General features: G+C 40.6%; 1 protein-coding gene across 1 annotated transcript in view; it reads right to left on the reverse strand.

The window, feature by feature from the left end:
* Positions 1-19,351, reverse strand: part of LOC106882246 (laminin subunit alpha-5) — a 61,202-nt gene extending 41,851 nt beyond the window's left edge. Inside the window, exons 1-8 of the mRNA XM_089343768.1 lie at positions 18,701-19,351; positions 7,803-8,039; positions 6,699-6,869; positions 5,259-5,472; positions 4,260-4,378; positions 2,839-2,929; positions 2,476-2,572; positions 336-511 (exon numbers count right to left, since the gene is read on the reverse strand). Coding sequence (XP_089199894.1) covers positions 336-511; positions 2,476-2,572; positions 2,839-2,929; positions 4,260-4,378; positions 5,259-5,472; positions 6,699-6,869; positions 7,803-8,039; positions 18,701-19,183 — 1,588 coding nt within the window. The 5' untranslated portion in view covers positions 19,184-19,351. The remainder of the gene's footprint in view (positions 1-335; positions 512-2,475; positions 2,573-2,838; positions 2,930-4,259; positions 4,379-5,258; positions 5,473-6,698; positions 6,870-7,802; positions 8,040-18,700) is intronic.
* Positions 19,352-19,571: the final 220 nt, after the last annotated feature.

The following is a 19,571-nucleotide window of genomic DNA, read 5'->3' on the forward strand; positions in this document are numbered from 1 at the left end:
AAATCACACTCTAATGTCTTATGTATGTACGAACCAAAGAAGGAAACCTTTATATGGTAGCAAGACTTGTTAAAAATAGAAGCCAAATTTCCCTTAAAATAATACTCTAATGTCTTTTGTATGTGTGAATGAATCAATGAGGGAGACCTCTACACAAAAGCTAGACATGTTAGAAACAGCAGTCAAATCTCCCTCAAATTATATACACCCAACTGTCTGAGCTTACTTTCATTACAATATCTGAAAATTAACAGGTGTGTCCCCTAGAATACATAATATACAAATTAAAATACAAACTAGCCAACCAGCCAGTCAAACATGTGTGTGAGACATACCTTTGCATTCTGGGAAGTTGTAGTATTGGGATCGGCATGTGTTGCACTTCCGCCCCATGTAGTTGGATTTACAAGGGCACTGGCCCCCTCCGACGTCACATTTGCCTTCAGCGGTGCCGTTGACGTGACAGTCGCAGGGTAGACATTCGGGGAAGTTGTGGTAACCATTGTTACACCTGAAAGAGAGAGAGAGAGAGAGAGAGAGAGAGAGAGAGAGAGAGAGAATTAAACAGGTATATATAAATGTATGTGTATAGGCGCAGGAGTGGCTGTGTGATAAGTAGCTTGCTTACCAACCACATGGTTCCGGGTTCAGTCCCACTGCGTGGCACCTTGGGCAAGTGTCTTCTACTATAGCCTCAGGCCGACCAAAACCTTGTGAGTGGATTTGGTAGACGGAAACTGAAAGAAGCCCGTCAGAAAAAATGTATATATATATATATATATATATATATATGTATGTGAACTAGACACTATCAGAACTAGACACTATCAGAACTAGAGGAGAAGTTTCAGGTGTGGAAGCAAGGTCTAGAATTGAAGGGCCTTAGAGTCAACCTAGCTAAAACCAAAATCCTAATAAGTAGGAAGGTAGATAAAACACAAACCCCTTCAGGTAGATGGCCCTGCTCAGTATGTAGAAAAGGAGTAGGTAGTAACTCTATAAGATGTACCCGGTGCAAGCTATGGACACATAAGAGGTGCAGCAACATCAAAGGCAGGTTAACTAGCAAGTTAGTTTTTGTTTGTGGCAGATGTTCAGGTGCAATAAAGACTGCAAACAAACAGGAAACAACTTCTATCTCATTCCAGGGTGAAAAACTAGAGGTAGTCGATAGCTTCCGCTATCTGGGCGACCAAGTTAGTAGTGGGGGTGGGTGCGCTGAAAGTGTAGCTGCTAGAATAAGAATAGCCTGGGCAAAGTTTAGAGAGCTCTTACCCCTGCTGGCGACAAAGGGACTCTCACTCAGAGTAAAAGGCAGACTGTATGACGCATGCGTACGAACAACCATGCTACATGGCAGTGAAACATGGGCTGTAACTGCTGAGGACATACGTAAGCTCGCAAGGAATGAAGCCAGTATGCTCCGTTGGATGTGTAATGTCAATGTGAATACCCGTCAGAGTGTAAGTATCTTGAGAGAAAAGCTGAACATTAGAAGCATCAGTTGTGGCGTGCAAGAGAGACGATTGCGCTGGTATGGACATGTGGTGAGAATGGAGGAGGATAGCTGCGTGAAAAAGTGCCACACCCTAACAGTTGAGGGAACCCGTGGAAGAGGTAGGCCCAGGAAGACCTGGGCTGAGGTGGTGAGGCAAGACCTTCGTACATTGGGCCTCACCGAGGCGATGACTACGGACCGAGACCTTTGGAAATGGGCTGTGCGTGAGAAGACCCGGCAAGCCAAGTAAGATCGTTGCCAGTGCCCCTGGACTGGTTCTTGTGCGGGTGGCACATGAGATGCACCATTTTGAGCGTGGCCGTTGCCAGTACCGCCTGACTGGCTCCTGTAGGATTTTCGAGCGAGATCGTTGCCAGTGCCCCTGGACTGGCTTGTGCGGGTGGCACATAAAAGACACCATTTCGAGCGTGGCCGTTTTCGTGCGGGTGACACGTAAAAGCACCCACTACACTCTCTGAGTGGTTGGCGTTAGGAAGGGCATCCAGCTGTAGAAACTCTGCCAAATCAGACTGGAGCCTGGTGTTGCCATCCGGTTTCACCAGTCCTCAGTCAAATCGTCCAACCCATGCTAGCATGGAAAGCGGACGTTAAACGATGATGATGATGATGATGATGTGTATTTGAAGCAAAGCAACAAAAATTCAATAGGTTATAGCAGTACGTATGTTTCGTACAAACTTCATTTATTCATGTAGTGAGAACACTACATAAAATGTAGAACGAAAATGTACTCCTCAGCTGCATAATGGAATTTCATTTTAGAAAGTCATTTTGTAGATGTGTGCAAAAAACAAGAGTAAGAGAAGAAAACATACCATCTTGACTATGCTGCTGTTCAACAGACTAGTGAATCAAACAAGAATTAAAATTCTATATAATCTAATTGGAGGGGTAGTAGTAATTTCAAATTTAGAGGAAGGTCGATTAAGTACTTCTATATAGAATAATATATTTACCTGTCACAATTCTCTCCAGTATACTGTGGTTTACATCTACAACGTCCAGTGCCTTCTTCACAAGAACCAGTTGAGAATCGGGAGCGACACTGGCAAGCTGCAGAAGGAAGAAATAGAGGCAGATAGTTAGGCAACTTGATGGGGAAATCCACATACACACACATATATATTATTTAAAAGACACAATCCACATTTTTATGTGCTACTAATAGTTTCTTGTGCTGAGAACATGCCAAACATGCCACTATTAATATTTTTTTCAAGAATGATTGAAATAAATGAAGGTAAAAAAAAAAAAAAAAATTAAACCATCATTGAGAGGATGTGGACCCTGACCTCATCAGGTCTGCAGTGAATACTTACGGTGACAGACGTTAGGCACATCCTTGGGTACATTGAATGGTTGATAGAAGCCATCAATACACTGTTCACAGTTGATGCCCTTTGTGTTGTGCTGGAGGAGCAGAAAGAGGGGAAAAGATGCATACAGTAAAAATGGTATTAGATGTATGCGTGTGTGTGTATGAGTATGTATGTGTGTGTGTATACAGATATATATATGTATATATATTATAGGTATGAGGCATGACTGTGTGGTAAAACTCTTGCTTTGCTATCTCTTGCTCTTCGGTTCAGTCCCATTGTGTGGCGCCTTGGGCAAGTGTTATTTACCATATTCTCAGGCTGATCAATGCCTTGCGACCAATTTTGGACGATGGGAACTGCTATGTCCACTCTCCATGCTAGCATGGGTTGGATGGTTTGATTGGGGACTGGCAAGCCAAGAGGCTGCACCAGGTTCCAATCTGACTTGGCAAGGTTTCTACAGCTGGATGCCCTTCCTAATGTCAATCACTGAGAGTGTAGTGGGTACTTTTTATGTGCCACTGGCATGGAGACCAGTCAGACGGTAGTGGCATCAACCATACTCAAACGGTGCTTTTTATGAGCCACCGGAACTGGCAATATATAAACATATATATATATATATCCAAGAATTGGGGAATGGAGCAGATAAAGTCCAGGCTACATACGGTTCACAGCTCGTGGAAAATCGGAAGTAGGAATTATCCAAACAAGGGCTAAACTGCAAGCTGCTCTTCAGGCCAAAGAAACCTTGGTTATCATTAAGGGACCCCGTGTTAACTCACACAGGGTTTTGCGCTAATAAACCCCTGTTGTACCTGAAAATTGTTTTTTTTATAGCTTCTACAGACTGCTTGAAACTCACTAACTTCCTACACCTTGATCCCTGGATCTTACCTTTATATACCTATGTATATATATATATATATATATATATATATATATATATATATATATATATATATATATATACACATATACATATATTCACATACACATTATACCTATAACATATACATACACACACATATAATGGTTATGAAGGGTAATGGAGTCAACCAGACCCTAATGATACAGGTAATACCGAGTAAGTGCTGTATACCAACTAGTTTTGCCCCAGATGTGGTTGCAACATGAATGGGGAATATAACATGGGTTGTGTATTAGCGTGTGTATATATAAAAAAGAATTACCGTCTCCGATGAAGGGATACATTGAATTTCCCTGAAACAGCTGTAAGACATTCTACATAAATTATAAATTTATTTATGCCATCGGTCTCTTTATCTCATTCTTTTTTTATATGTACACACACATATATATGCTTATATATGCACACATATATATGCATACACACACAAGCATGCATGCACACACACAAAGACGTACTAAGTAACTGTGTAATGTCCATTACATACCGTGCAGTTCTGACAGACGCCACCGCCATCGTAGTTCCCGTGTATGTCCAATGATAACTTTTTGGCATCTATTTCGGCATCGTAAACACATGCATTTGTGTGTCCATGACAGTTGCATGCTGAAATATATAACGCAGTAACGATTTTCTGATTAGCATAACATATCTCATGATTTGGGTCAACACTGTTTTAAATCATGTGTCACAATAATGTAATTATGCATTCTGGTAATGTTTATCTGAACGAAACTGACAAAGGAGTTCTCCACATGGTAGCTAGACCTGGTTGAGAGAACAGCCAAATCTTCCTCAAGTCCTACCAAACGGTTATTAAAGAAAAGACATAAGGTAGTGGTTCTATTGGTTAAATTCTAAAAGATGGAGTGGTCACATATAGAATGCCTTTGTTCTCAGGTCTGTTAGACCAAGTGTGACCTGGGGTTAAATGTCACCAACGAAGTTTGTGTGGAAGATCACATTAGAAAATGTAGTTCTAGATACACTATGCCTGAACAAAACACTGATTGATTTGCAGCTGTAACGTCTTTGATGATAGGTTTGTTTGGTCAGGACTGACCTAGAGTTAAACAACAACGACAAGATAATGTAGTCCTAGAATCACCATGGCTGAATAAAGATAGAATGGTCACAGTTGGAACACTATCGACAATATACCAGGATCAGGATCTGGACTGAGGACAACGTCAAAGGAAGGCACATAAAATGATGTAGTCCCAGATACACTATACCCGAATGGAGACAGGATGGTCACAGATGGAATGTATTTTATCTTAGGTCTGCTGGGTCAAGAATGACCTAAGACTGAACAGTAACAACAAGGAAGATAACAACAATAACAAGATAATGTAGTCCTAGATAAACAATACCAAAATGGAAGTCAGAGTGGTCATGACTGGAAGACCTTTGTTCGTAGTTATGCTGAGTCAGAGTGACCTAGGGTCGAACAACACCACCACGGGCCACAACACTAAATACTTACGTTCGCACATGAAGTCCTTGTTGGTGGTGACCCTCTGCCACTTTTTCTGAACAAATCCTGGACAGCATCGTTCACACTGGGGCCCACAAGTGTTATGGTGACATTCACAGAAAAGCTTGTTCGGTTGAGTTGCGTCCCTTTTGTCACATCGCTCGGCATGACCATTGCAGACACAGCGTCCTCCAATGGAAATATCTTTAATACTGTAGAAATACTGTGGACAAAGAAGGGTGTTATGCACAATGCAAATGAAGGCTTCTTGCAATTAATATAAAGGCACTTCCCCACTAGCCATAAATACAAAAAAAAAACTATTCAATAGAAAACCTTTTAAGTTAATTTTAGTTGGCTATTAGTATTAAAGAAATTATAGGAGAAAAGCCCACTCCTGCCATGGGACTCGATTGCTTATGCAGTGACAGCACTGCATGTCTGCTCAACAGATTCTGTAATATAGAGTTTGTCATGTATGAAATTTGGCACTACTCTGAATCAATATATTGGTATGGCAGAACGACTCTTTAAATAAGAGTTCACGATCATACCTGTTCCTTCTGGAACCTCCAGATGTAGAATATAGTAATGCTAAGAAACTACATATGGTTATTTAAAAGATAGACTGTGAACAATGTGTTAGATATAAGTTTGATGAAAAGTGTATATGGTTTTAAAAAATGTGGCCAATGTACAAGAGAAGAAGGACTAATCTCAAAGAACATGCTGACATTAGAAATATATCTGAACACCATATAAGAAGCATTCATTAGTTGCAAACAAGCTGACAAGTTCATTTTATGAAACATGTCACAGCCACTTAAAATGAGACAGTTTATTCATTTAGATTTGAGTGATGAATGCTGAGAAGAAAAGCGTCCACTTAACAATTGAGAAAAACTCTATTTATGCGTCCAGGCAGAGATGTGGCTGTGTGGTAAGCAGTTTGCTTCTCAACCACATAGCTCTGGGTCCAATATGTTTGTGTGCCACCTTGAGCAAGTGTCTTCTACTACAGTCTCAAGTCATCCAAAACCTTGTGAGTGGATATGATGTATTTATATCTATGCATATGTGTGTTTATGATTGTCACCCAACCACTGCTTGGCTGCCAGTGCTGGTTCATTTACATATCTGTGGTTTGACAAAAAAAAAACCCAAAAGCTGATAGAATAAGCACCAGGCTTTAAAAATAATTGCTAGGGTTGATTTGTTTATGACTAAAACGCTTCATGGCAGTGCTCTAGCATGGCTGCAGTCAAATGACTACAACAAGTAAAAGACTGTTTGTTGAATGATTTTGAAACCCTTAGTAACACGAACTGACTCTTCTATCTTTCCACACACCCATCCATACGCTCACGTTCTCAGTTCTACAGCCATTATCTTCCTGTTCATATCAGAAGTTTTAAGAAGCTACGAAAACAAAACGAACAAAAAACTTACCCTTCTGGTCACTGTAGGGTCCTGTCTCCGTACGGCCATCAAATGACCGAGGAGTGTTTTTGTCTGTAGCAAACGGAGCCGCACGGATGTTGCCTTTGTCCAGTCCTGCAGCTTCTGGGAGTTGGAAAAGTTCTGGGCATTTGGTCTATCATCGACCAGAGACACAATAATCTGAAGACAGACGGGATACAAGTGTTTTAATTAATTAATCTGTATAACCAAGTTTGTTAGCATGTTATGAGTTCAAATACTACCCAGGAAGGAAGCGTATATAGAGAAAGTGTATATAAGGAAGTGTATATATATATATATATATATATATATATATATATATATATATGTATATATATATATATATATATATATATATATATATATACATATATACATAGACATCATCATCATCGTTTAACGTCTGCTTTCCATGCTAGCATGGGTTGGATGATTTGACTGAGGACTGGTGAACCAGATGGCTACACCAGGCTCCAATTTGATTTGGCAGAGATTCTACAGCTGGATGCCCTTCTTAACGCCAACCACTCCGAGAGTGTAGTGGGGGCTTTTACATGCCACCGGCACGAAGGCCAGTCAGGCGGTACTGTCAACGGCCACGCTCGAAATGGTGTATTTTACGTGCCACCTGCACAGGAGCCAGTCCAGTGGCACTGGCAACGATCTCGCTCGAATGTGTCTACATGTGCCAGGAAGGCGACGCTGGGCACAGGTGCCATCACAATTTCGCTTGCCCCAACAGGTCTCCACAAGCCGAGTTTCGTGTCCAATGAAGGAGACAACATTGGCTTGGGTGCCAGTCATATTCTGGTTGTGGGGTTTTCGTTATTACCTTAAAACTTAAGTATTACATGATTTTAAGCTATCACTATTTGTATCGACTTCATTCTAACGACTATATATATATATATATATATATATAGCAAAAGAGGTCAGTCAAATGAATCAGGCTTTAAAAAAAAAAAAATACTGAGGCTGATTTGTCCAGCTAAAATTCTTCAAAGTGGTGCTCCAGTATGGCCACAGTCTTATGAATGAGACAAGAAAAAGACATAAAAGACAAATAGATGTATCTATGTTAACTTGGTTTACCTCGCCGTTTTCTAGAGGAACAACTTTGGAAAATTTCGTGGTACAAATAACTTCGTCATCTTCTTCTGGGACTTCTGAAGTAGAGGCATTGAAGAATTGCAGACATTCGTTGGGGTTTCCGGCAAAATATTGCCAAGGGTTCCAAGTCTTACCAAAATCTGTTGATTTTTCGAGAGCCCACACACCTGGTCGAGGGGAGTTTGCCATTTTGATAAAGACATAAGCCACAAGGAACTCCTGAAGGAAAGACAAAAGAGAGAAAGGTACATAAATGGAATGCATACATACATAGATACATACAAATACACTGTGCTGAACTATTGAGAAATCTGCAGTTACTCTATCCAGATTACAAGGTCAGTTTTATACCTGTAATTATTGGGGCCCTGGGATATGTCACACACTGTCTAAATACCAATCTTGAGCAATTAGGCTTCTCAAGACCAGAAAGGAGAAAGCTGATTCGAAGACTACAGATCCAATTCATCACTGGAACTGTAAAGATCTGTAAAACTTTCCAGAAGTTTATCATTTAAATATATATGAGCATGTCTAGATATGTAGTTATATGCATGAGAATACATACATGAAACAAAACATACAAATCTGCACATAGACATACACACAGTAATACCCTGTTGTTGATGTTGAAATTCTGATGAAGGAGCCTTGGATCTGGGTTAGAAACCGGTTCTTTCTCTGTTTGGCAAGAAATCTTGAAATAAAACTGAACAATGACATACATACATACACACACACACACACATGCAGATCCACATAAATACAATTTTGACAATCAAATATGAAACTGGTTAAGCGTGTGTGTGTGTGTATATGGATATATATATATATACATATACAAGAGGGAGTGTTGAAAAGTTCCTGGCTTTGGGTGAAAGAAGATATTGGAGGATCAATTAATTATGATTTTATCAAACATATTCCCTTCTCAGGTTCACACACTTATTGCAGGGGTCCTTCAGTTTATGTAAACCATGTAAAAGATCTCGGAAGGTTGGGTCTGCAACGAAACCTTTTGTAATATCCTTAAGGCCAGAAACTTTTTAGCATTCCCTTGCATGTGTGTGTGTGTATACTCAATATAGAAAACACAAATGATTTGAACTTACAATGAAAGAAGTCTGTTTTATATATATACTAGCAGAAATACCAGGCTTTGCCTGGGTTAAAGAGAATAATGAAATCTAAAAACGCCGTCTAGACTACGCAACCCTCAACTGTTAGTAGCTACGATACCATATTTCTACATTAATAACTCTCCAATCCATGCCAGCATGGAAGATAGACATTAAGTGGAATGCCAGTCTCTCATCTAGGAGGGCCTTGAAATCAATGTTACCAACTGGGGACTATGTGTGTCGCAGTGATAATAAAAAGACCCAAAGGAGGTCTGCAACGAAATAATTTTACTCAACACTTTGCAAGTGAATCAGTGGAGGCAAAGATGCGTCTCATTTACTTGACAATTTATGCACCACATTGCAGAAATCACAATGTAAGTATATCTGAAAGGGTAGTCTTACACTGTTGTACCGTTGAATTACAAATAATGCTCATCTGTTATGTTCGGGTTAAAATTTCATCAACATCAAAAATATATGAATTTTCATGGGAGTTATGGCCGTTATGCAAAGAATATAATTTCCAAATTTCATAAAGATCCGTTCAGTACTTTTGACGTAGTTTTGGATAAGAAAACAAATGACTAACGTGTGTGTTTGTGTGCATGTGTTTGTGTGTGATGGGTGTATATATGTATAGATATCTGTATACATGTATATATATATGTATATATGTGTACATATTACATGTACATCTATATATATATACATCTACACATATGTATACATATACATGTATGCATATAGATCTATATCTATATATATCTATGCATATACGTGTACATATACATGTATATGTATACATATACATCTCTTTCTCTCTCTCTGAAAGTATCTGTAATTACAGTATCGAAATGTGATTGTTTCAGTTAGTGGAATAACGTGTACATATACATCTATATGTATACATATACATCTCTCTCTCTCTCTCTCTCTCTCTTTCTCTCTCTCTCTTTCTCTCTCTCTCTCTCTCTCTGAAAGTATCTGTCATTACAGTATCAAAATGTGATTGTTTCAGTTAGTAGAATAGTTTCATTTTTAAAGTGAAAGTATTTGACATGAGTGTTTTTGTTTCACTTTTGACACGTAATACTTAAATAGTGTAGGAGATATTATGTTGCTGTGGGCTCGAACTCTGCAAGAAGTTAAAATTTTTTTTTACTAAAACACAACTGGAACCCTAAGTAAGGCATCTGTAAAATTTGAATGAAATTGGTTGCGTAGTTCTCGAGTTTTAGGGATTCACACAGACAGACAGACAGACAGACACACATTCTCATTTTTATATATATAGATAGATTGCTAGTCACTACACATTCTTTATTTTCTCTCCGTTTCTTTCTGTGTTCCTTATATATATATATATATATATATATTTGTTTTGCAAGATTTTTGATGTGAAACTGGCAATATGACCATCCCCAAGTACAACAACATATATATATATATATATATATATATATATCATCATCATCATCGTTTAACGTCCACTTTTCATGCTAGCATGGGTTGGATGATTTGACTGAGGACTGGTGAACCAGCTGGCTACACCAGGCTCCAATCTGATCTGGCAGATTGGAGCCTGGTGTATGTACATATGTACACAGACACACATCTGCACACACACACACACACACACACACACACACACATAAACATACATAAATACACATAGATCTAATGAAGCTACAAGGTGACACATAAGCACTCAGCTCTGAGAGCATTTAGTCTGGTAGCAGAAACAACTGTAAGTGTTAATGAAGTTCATGACACTGTGCACTCCTGACTAATGCTTCTTTCTGAAGCACATACATAATGAGTTCTAACACCAGTCTATTAGTAACATATACACTTAGACATGGGGGAGGGGGGTCCTTCTTAAGAAGGTTGTTGCCCAAAACCTGCATCCGGTCTCCATAATGATGGCAGCTATTATTGTCAAGGCTTCATCATCAGAGCCATTAGCATTTGTAGTACTCAAAGCCATCATCATCTCTTTGTCATCACTTTCTAGCATCATCACCCTCATCATCATCATCATCATCAACACAACCACCTCACCACCACCATCACCATCATCATCATCGACATCATTCACCACCATCACCATCATCATCGACATCATTCACCACCACCATCATCATCATCATCCCCATTATAATCATTCGTCACCACCAGCACTGCCATCACCACCACCACCACCACCACCATCCCTGCCACCCCCTCCCCACCATGCTCCTTCTTTCCATTGTTGATATCATCATCATCATTTCCTCTCCCTAAACAAACAGAATCCACTTGAACTCAAGTGCAAAGCTTTTGACGCCCCTGGGCCCCTCTCCCGCTTCACATCCCCTGGCAACACACTACACCACCACACGAGGCAGGGAAACTCTCTGCATCATAGCTAAACCTGATAGAAACAACAGCTAAATCTCCCTCAAATCGCACCTCACTGCCTTATGTATGAGCCAATGAGGGAGACCTCTACATGGGAGCTAGACATGGTAGAAATAGCAGCCAAATCTCCCTCATACCACATACACAAGACAATAGGGTGTGATATGAGGGAGATTTGGCTGCTATTTCTACCAGATCTAGCTACCATGTAGAGATCTTCCTCATTGGTCCATACACACATTTGTACATATGCAAGAGAGTAGGGTGTGATATGAGGGAGATTTGGCTGTTTTTTCTACCAGATCTAGCTACCATGTAGAGGTCTGCCTCATTGGCCACATACAAAAGACAATAGGGTGTGATTTGAGGGAGATTTGGCTGCTATTTCTACCAGATCTAGCTACCATGTAGAGGTCTGCCTCATTGGCCACATACACAAGACAATAGGGTGTGATTTGAGGGAGATTTGGCTGCTATTTCTAGCAGGTCTAGCTACCATGTAGAGGTCTTCCTCATTGGCTCATACATACATATATACATAGATAAGAGAGTAGGGTGTGATTTGAGGTAGATTTGGCTGCTATTTCTAGCAGGTCTAGTTACCATGTAGAGGTCTCCCTCATTGGCTCATACATACATAGATACATAGATAAAAGAGTAGGTTGTGATTTGAGGGAGATTTGGCTGCTATTTCTAGCAGGTCTAGCTACCAATGTAGAGGTCTCCCTCATTGGCTCATACATACATATATACATAGATAAAAGAGTAGGGTGTGATTTGAAGGAGATTTGGCTGCTATTTCTAGCAGGTCTAGCTACCATGTAGAGGTTTCCCTCATTGGCTCATACAGACATATATAAGAGAGTAGGGTGTGATTTGAGGGAGATCTGGCTACTATTTCTAGCAGATCTAGCTACCAATGTAGTGGTCTCCCTCATTGGCTCATACATACATATATACATAGATAAAAGAGTAGGGTGTGATTTGAGGGAGATTTGGCTGCTATTTCTAGCAGGTCTAGCTACCAATGTAGAGGTCTCTCTCCTCTACTCCTTCAAGAATTTATAATTGTGAATGTGATGATAAGGATGAAAATGAAGCTGAGGTCAAGAAGGGGTGACATACCTAAAATAACTCCCACCCTGCTATCTGCCTTTCATCTGGGTATATGTTTTTTTGTTTTGTTTTGTTTATTTTTTCTTTTTATAAACCCTGGAGGTCTGGAGTTTATAAGGAGGATGTGCTTGTTTATAGAAATGGTGAATGATGGGATGTCTACATCACATAATCTCTGCTCCCCCCCCCCCCGTCAGCCTCACCATCACCATCACCACTACCATCATCATCACTACCACCACCACTACTACGTCCACCACCACCACCATCACACCCCACTATCATACCCCACCATCATACCCACGACAGTCTTGTGTATGTGGCCAATGAGGCAGACCTGGTAGAAATAGCAGCCAAATCTCCCTCAAATCACACCCTACTCTCTTGCATATGTACAAATGTGTGTATGGGCCAATGAGGAAGACCTCTACATGGTAGCAAGATCTGGTAGAAATAGCAGCCAAATCTCCCTCAACTCACACCCTAGTGTCTTGTGTATGTGGCCAATGAGGCAGACCTCTATGTGGTAGCTAGATCTGACAGAAATAGCAGCCAAATCTCCCTCATATCACACCCTACTCTCTTGTGTATGTGGCCAATGAGGAAGATCTCTACATGGTAGCTAGATCTGGTAGAAATAGCAGCCAAATCTCCCTCAAATCACACCCTACTCTCTTGCATATGTACAAATGTGTGTATGGGCCAATGAGGAAGACCTCTACATGGTAGCAAGATCTGGTAGAAATAACAGCCAAATCTCCCTCAACTCACACCCTATTGTCTTGTGTATGTACCCATATGAGGCAGACCTCTACGTGGTAGCTAGATCTGGTAGAAATAGCAGCCAAATCTCCCTCATATCACACCCTATTGTCTTGTGTATGTGGTATGAGGGAGATTTGGCTGCTATTTCTACCAGATCTAGCTACCACGTAGAGGTCTGCCTCATATGGGTACATACACAAGACAATAGGGTATATATGTATATATGTATGTATGAGCCAATGAGGGAGACCTCTACATTGGTAGCTAGACCTGCTAGAAATAGCAGCCAAATCTCCCTCAAATCACAACCTACTCTTTTATCTATGTATCTATGTATGTATGAGCCAATGAGGGAGACCTCTACATGGTAACTAGACCTGCTAGAAATAGCAGCCAAATCTACCTCAAATCACACCCTACTCTCTTATCTATGTATATATGTATGTATGAGCCAATGAGGCAGACCTCTACATGGTAGCTAGATCTGGTAGAAATAGCAGCCAAATCTCCCTCAAATCACACCCTATTGTCTTTTGTATGTGGCCAATGAGGCAGACCTCTACATGGTAGCTAGATCTGGTAGAAAAAACAGCCAAATCTCCCTCATATCACACCCTACTCTCTTGCATATGTACAAATGTGTGTATGGACCAATGAGGAAGATCTCTACATGGTAGCTAGATCTGGTAGAAATAGCAGCCAAATCTCCCTCATATCACACCCTATTGTCTTGTGTATGTGGCCAATCATATACAATGGACACTGAAAGAAAATCATAATTTTTTTGTTTTTGTCACATGTTTTAAAAAAATTTCCTGAGTCAGGAGGGAAGGCAATACCAAAAGAGTGACATCGAAAAATAAATAAATAAAAAGGAAGAAAGAAAGAAAGAAAATGAAAGACAACCATTTCCAACTGACTCATGTGTGTTCTAGAAAATACTTTGAAGAATAGGAAGTGAAAACAACCTTAGTAGCAAGAGCCCTTCGTTGCTACTAGCAGCACTCCCACTTCAAATGGACCACTGCATGCTGAGAGTCATCAACAGATAAAGGCGGTGCTCCAGCATGGCCACAGTCAAATGACTGAAACAAGTAAAAGAGTCCTGTACATTAAAAGGACCAAAAACCAGAGCATTAGAGAGACTGTCTTGTTTCTAAAAGCTTGGTACGTATTCTATCGGCCCCTTTTGCTGAACCGGGGGGGGGGGCAGTGTAATCAACTAGTCCCCTCCCCACAAAATTTCAGGCCTTGTGCCTTCAGTTGAACAGATTAATTATTAGGATTCATTCTTATTTCTTTATTGCCCACAAGGGGCTAAACATAGAGGGGACAAACAAGGACAGACAAAGGGATTAAGTCGATTACATCGACCCCAGTGCGTAACTGGTACTTAATTTATCGACCCCGGAAAGATGAAAGGCAAAGTCGACCTCGGCGGAATTTGAACTCAGAACGTAAAGACAGACGAAATACCGCTAAGCATTTCGCCCGGCGTGCTAACGATTCTGCCAGCTCACCGCCATACTAGGATTCCTTCTAGAACATTCCATAAGGAAATATATTTATCTATTTATCGACAACTCTATAAACACGCAGACCTTCAGCCTGTAGCCATTAGGTCGTCCCATAAATAATGTGTTCAAAAACAAAATGGGAATTTTGAAAGAAGTTTTTATAAAACTAGTTTTTAAGCATCAAATGGCTGTGGGAGTCCACTAGAATAAAATGATTTTTCAAAAGGATCCATAGATTATAATGTTTGAGAACTCTCGGAGTGATTGGCGTTAGGAAGGGCATCCAGCTGTAGAAACTCTGCCAAATCAGATTGTAGCCTGGTGTAACCACCTGGTTTCACAGTCCCCAGTCAAATCGTCCAACCCATGCTAGCATGGAAAGCGGACGTTAAACGATGATGATGATGATGATGACGATGTGTATTTTAGCACATTTACACATGAACACATTGATACAATAATAACACAGTCACACACACACGCAGACGCATTGTATGTCAACACCAAACACACTATAATTACACACACGTACACAAAGACATCATTGCACGTTGGCACTCAAGCACGTACACACAAATATAATCAACAGCAATCTTAATTAAGATATAATTACAAAATTACTGCGAAATGGGTTTTGATTTGATTTTAACAGCTGGTGATATTGGTAATGGGGAATGGTGAGGCAACAGTGGTGGTGGTGAGGAATTACACACACTCTCCCTGTCACTCTCTCTCTCTTTTGCACACACATACTCACACATTCTCTCTCTCTTTCTCACAGAAACACACACGCTCGTATGCACACACACATACACACACACTCACATTCTCTCTCCCTCACACACACACACACACACACACACTTGCATGTGCATACATCCAGGTATGGACAAAGATCCTTGTCTCACAGGCTTGTGGTTGGCTGTGCCATATAAAAAGCACCCCTTTCAGTGTTGCATAAAAGCACCCCTTTCTGGGTATCATATATGAAGCATCTGCAACTGTGCCACTTATAAAGCACCCTTGCTCAGGCCAGGCACCCAGGGGGCACTGAGCCATAGAAATCATGCCAAGATAAGCAAGGAGCCTGGGCAGTTTTTCAGCCGGCCAATGCCTGTCAAACCATCCAACCCATGCCAGCATGGAAAGCGGACGTTAAACGATGATGATGATGCTGCTGATGATGATGATGTATGTATTTGTCCTCCCAACATTGCTTGACAGCCGATGTTGGCGTGTTTATGTCCCTGTAAGCTAGCAGTTCGGCAAAAGAGACTGATATAGTAAGTACTGGGGTTGACCTTTTTTTTTTTTTTACTAAAGGCGATGCTCCAGCATGGCCAGTCAAGTGGCTGAAACAAGCAACAATATATATATATATATAGACACACACACATACGTGTGTATGTGTGTATATAACTATATATGAGTGTGTGTGTGTGTGTGTGTGTGTGAGAAAAGCAATACAGACTGAAAAGAAGGTCAGACCAAATTGCTAAGAATGAGGACAAAGAACTAATTCTTCCCCCACTTCCCACATTTACCATTTACCATTTACCATTCCTGCAAATCTCAGCAGAGTTAAAGCAGAAAAAAAAAAGGAAGGGCTGGGTTGCTTTTGTAGAGAGAGAGAGAGAGAGAGAGAGAGAAAAGAAAAGGGTAGCAGCCCATTTTCCCATGAAGTGAGTCAGACTCACATAGGGATATCAATTAACATCCACAGCCAGTTAAAAGGAGGCGGTGGCGGTGGTGGTGGGGGTTACAGTTGGGGCATAGTGATATTTTGATGGTGGAGGTGGTGGTAGTGGTGGTGGTGGTGGTTTAATTCAGAACAGTGAGGGGTGGGGCAGAGACAGTTAAGTAACATGAGAAATACATTTGCCATTAAGTTTTAAAAATTTCTCATGCATACACGGTGGTGCTACAGCATGACCACAGCCACTTGGCTGAAACCCATAAATAAATAAATACATACGTACGTACATACATACATACATAAAGCCATAGCCACTCATAATAAAAAGGAATACTGGTGGAATGTTCCAGTGAAAACCTCAATAGACCTGATAGAATGATTTGGGATTGAGAAGAGAAACTGTACAGTTGTGGGAATCAGCTGCCCACCAGATGTCAAGATAAAACTGAAGATCAGTGAAAAAGAGAACACTTATGCTGAACTATTGAGAAATCTGCAGTTATTCTATCCAGATTACAAGTTCAAGTTTATACCTGTAATATGTAACACATTGTCTATATACCAATCTTAAGCAAGCTCTTTACTGCACAGCCACTCCAGGAATTTTTAGAAAATTTTTGTGCTCACACAGGATTTCATATGATTTTTGAAAAAAATATCCAAAAAATTTTTTGTGTGATTTAAGGGCGACTTAGCTGTTATTTTTAGCACACTTCACGTCCACCTGATACCTTCCTTGTTTGTTTTTTTTTTGTCACTTAGACATTTATTCATAAGGTCCATTGCTGTGATTTAAGCAAAAAATTTGGACTATCTGTATTTTAAACTCTGATTTCAAAAATATAAAATTCGAGAAAGAATTGAAATTTGGAGATTTATGAAGTGGGTTTGAAAAAATATTTTAAATATTTTTGTTTTTAATATTTTCTTTTTCGTAATTGTATGAGTTCCTGTTTGCAGAACACAAAATTGCAAAAATTTCCTGAAAATTCCAAAATCTAAAAAGAAAAGTTATGAGGTGCCTCAACCAAAATTCTTTTTTTAGATGGAACAAAAAAAAAAAAGGAAAAAAATCTCTACAGCTAGGTGCCCCTGACTTTGTTTCCCCATAACTTCCTTAAAGAGTGTAATTTTTTCAATTAAATTTTACATAGGTGCAGAAGTGGCTGTGTGGTAAGTAGCTTGCTTACCGACCACATGGTTCCGGGTTCAGTCCCACTGCGTGGCACCTTGGGCAAGTGTCTTCTCCTATAGCCTTGGGCCGACCAAAGCCTTGTGAGTGGATTTGGTAGACAGAAACTGAAAGAAGCCCGTCGTATATATGTATATATATATATGTGTTTGTGTGTGTGTGTGTTTGTGTCTGCGTTTGCCCCCCCCCCCCCCACCATTGCTTGACAACCGATGGTAGTGTGTTTACGTCCCCGTAACTTAGCAGTTCGGCAAAAAGAGACCGACAGAATAAGTACTAGGCTTACAAAAGAATAAATAAGTCTTGAGGACGATTTTCTTAACTAAAGGTGGTGCTCCAGCATGACCGCAGTCAAATGACTGAAACAAGTAAAAGAGTAAAGAGTATAGATTTACAAAAGCTATCCATTGCTCCTGGGGTGGAAAAAAGGCATGGAAATGAGGGGGGGGTGAAAGGGGACACTGAAATTCTCATAAAAATTTGTTTAAAAATCGTTCTTGATGGGAGGGAGGAGGGGGGCACGGCAACAGTTTGATGCTGTACAAATTTCCCCAAAATTTTAATTTTTTTCTTTTTAAATAACCCCTTTCGAATTGCGTGTCCTTTCATGTCTTCAAAAAGGAAAGGACAGCTTGTTGAAAAGCTCGTCTGAAAAACACTTCTGTAAACTTTTAAAAGTAATGATTCTATAGGAAAAAAGGTCCAGAGGGAGTATATGTAATCTGACCCCCCCCCTTTTTTTACGTGGGGGGGGGGGGTGAAATCGAAATTTTGAAAATTTTTTTTCAGAATCGGAATCTGCATAGCCTAAAACGTGGGATTTCGTAAAAAACAAAAAAAAGGGTGGGGGAAAGGTTCAGATTACATATACTCCATCTGGACCGAAAAAAAAAATCATAAAAAAACAAAGGCAATACTAATAGCAAAAGATCGCCAAAACAACAAAATTAGTGGGGCATTAAAGTGTAGTTTTACCCCGGCGAGGCGTCAAACTGTACATATGCATTGATTCGTAAACTTAATAATAATACGTGCAAAACGTTAAACTCATGAAAAGACCGCAGACTAACCTGTTCTAGGTCTATGGTGACATTCACTTCATTAAATTCCATTCCACGGGAGAGAGGCGGACTCTGCCACCAGCGTTCGGTTCCGTCGATAGCCAGTTCGGCATAATGGGACAACGATTCTACACTGGGGTCGCATTCCTCGCACAACTGGCCCGAATTGATGGTTATTCGTAGATCACTCTCCTTGGTGTCACCTGCCACGCCGGTCAATCGACAGAACAGCTCTGGTGACGACGAATTCACGCCGCATGTGGACGAGGCGACGATGTTCTTGCCGAAGGCCAAATTGAAGTAAGGCGGCGTCAGAACCCTTACTTGGGCCTCGGCCGGACTCCAAAACGCGGACACCATAAATAGCATCGTTAAGATTTTCGCCGTGGTGGTCATGGTTATTGTTATTGTGGTCGTTGTTTGTTGTGAGTGGTGGTGGTCACTACCCGGACGAATGCTTCTTTTTCTTCTTCGCTGCGTTGACCCCACCATTGTATTTCATAGATATATTACGTGTGGTGGTGGGGGGCTGGGGTAAGATCTATTTTTTGTTTTAAAATGGGGGTTGCTTGTTCTCACCCCCTATCTCGGTTTATCTTTTCAGACCCAGACAGAAGGGAAATGTTCCGTTCCTTCCCTGGTCGTGGTTGCGCTAGAAATAAGCGAAAGAGACTTCTGCAAAGAATTGAGAGGGAGGGGAGGAGGAGGAGGAGGAAGAAAGAGCATGGAAGTGATGGGAGCCGAGGGGGCGATGGTAGTGCAGGCGAAGTGGGGCGGGGCGGGGCGGGGGTTTTATAGTAGCGCAAAGAATTCCCCCTGAGCCAAAAATTAATAAAATAAAATGAAGCAATGTATATGTATGTGGGTGCGTGCGTGTGTG

Source organism: Octopus bimaculoides, chromosome 28, assembly GCF_046866305.1.
Source record: "Octopus bimaculoides isolate indiv1 chromosome 28, ASM4686630v1, whole genome shotgun sequence".
NCBI classification, from domain to species: domain Eukaryota; kingdom Metazoa; phylum Mollusca; class Cephalopoda; order Octopoda; family Octopodidae; genus Octopus; species Octopus bimaculoides.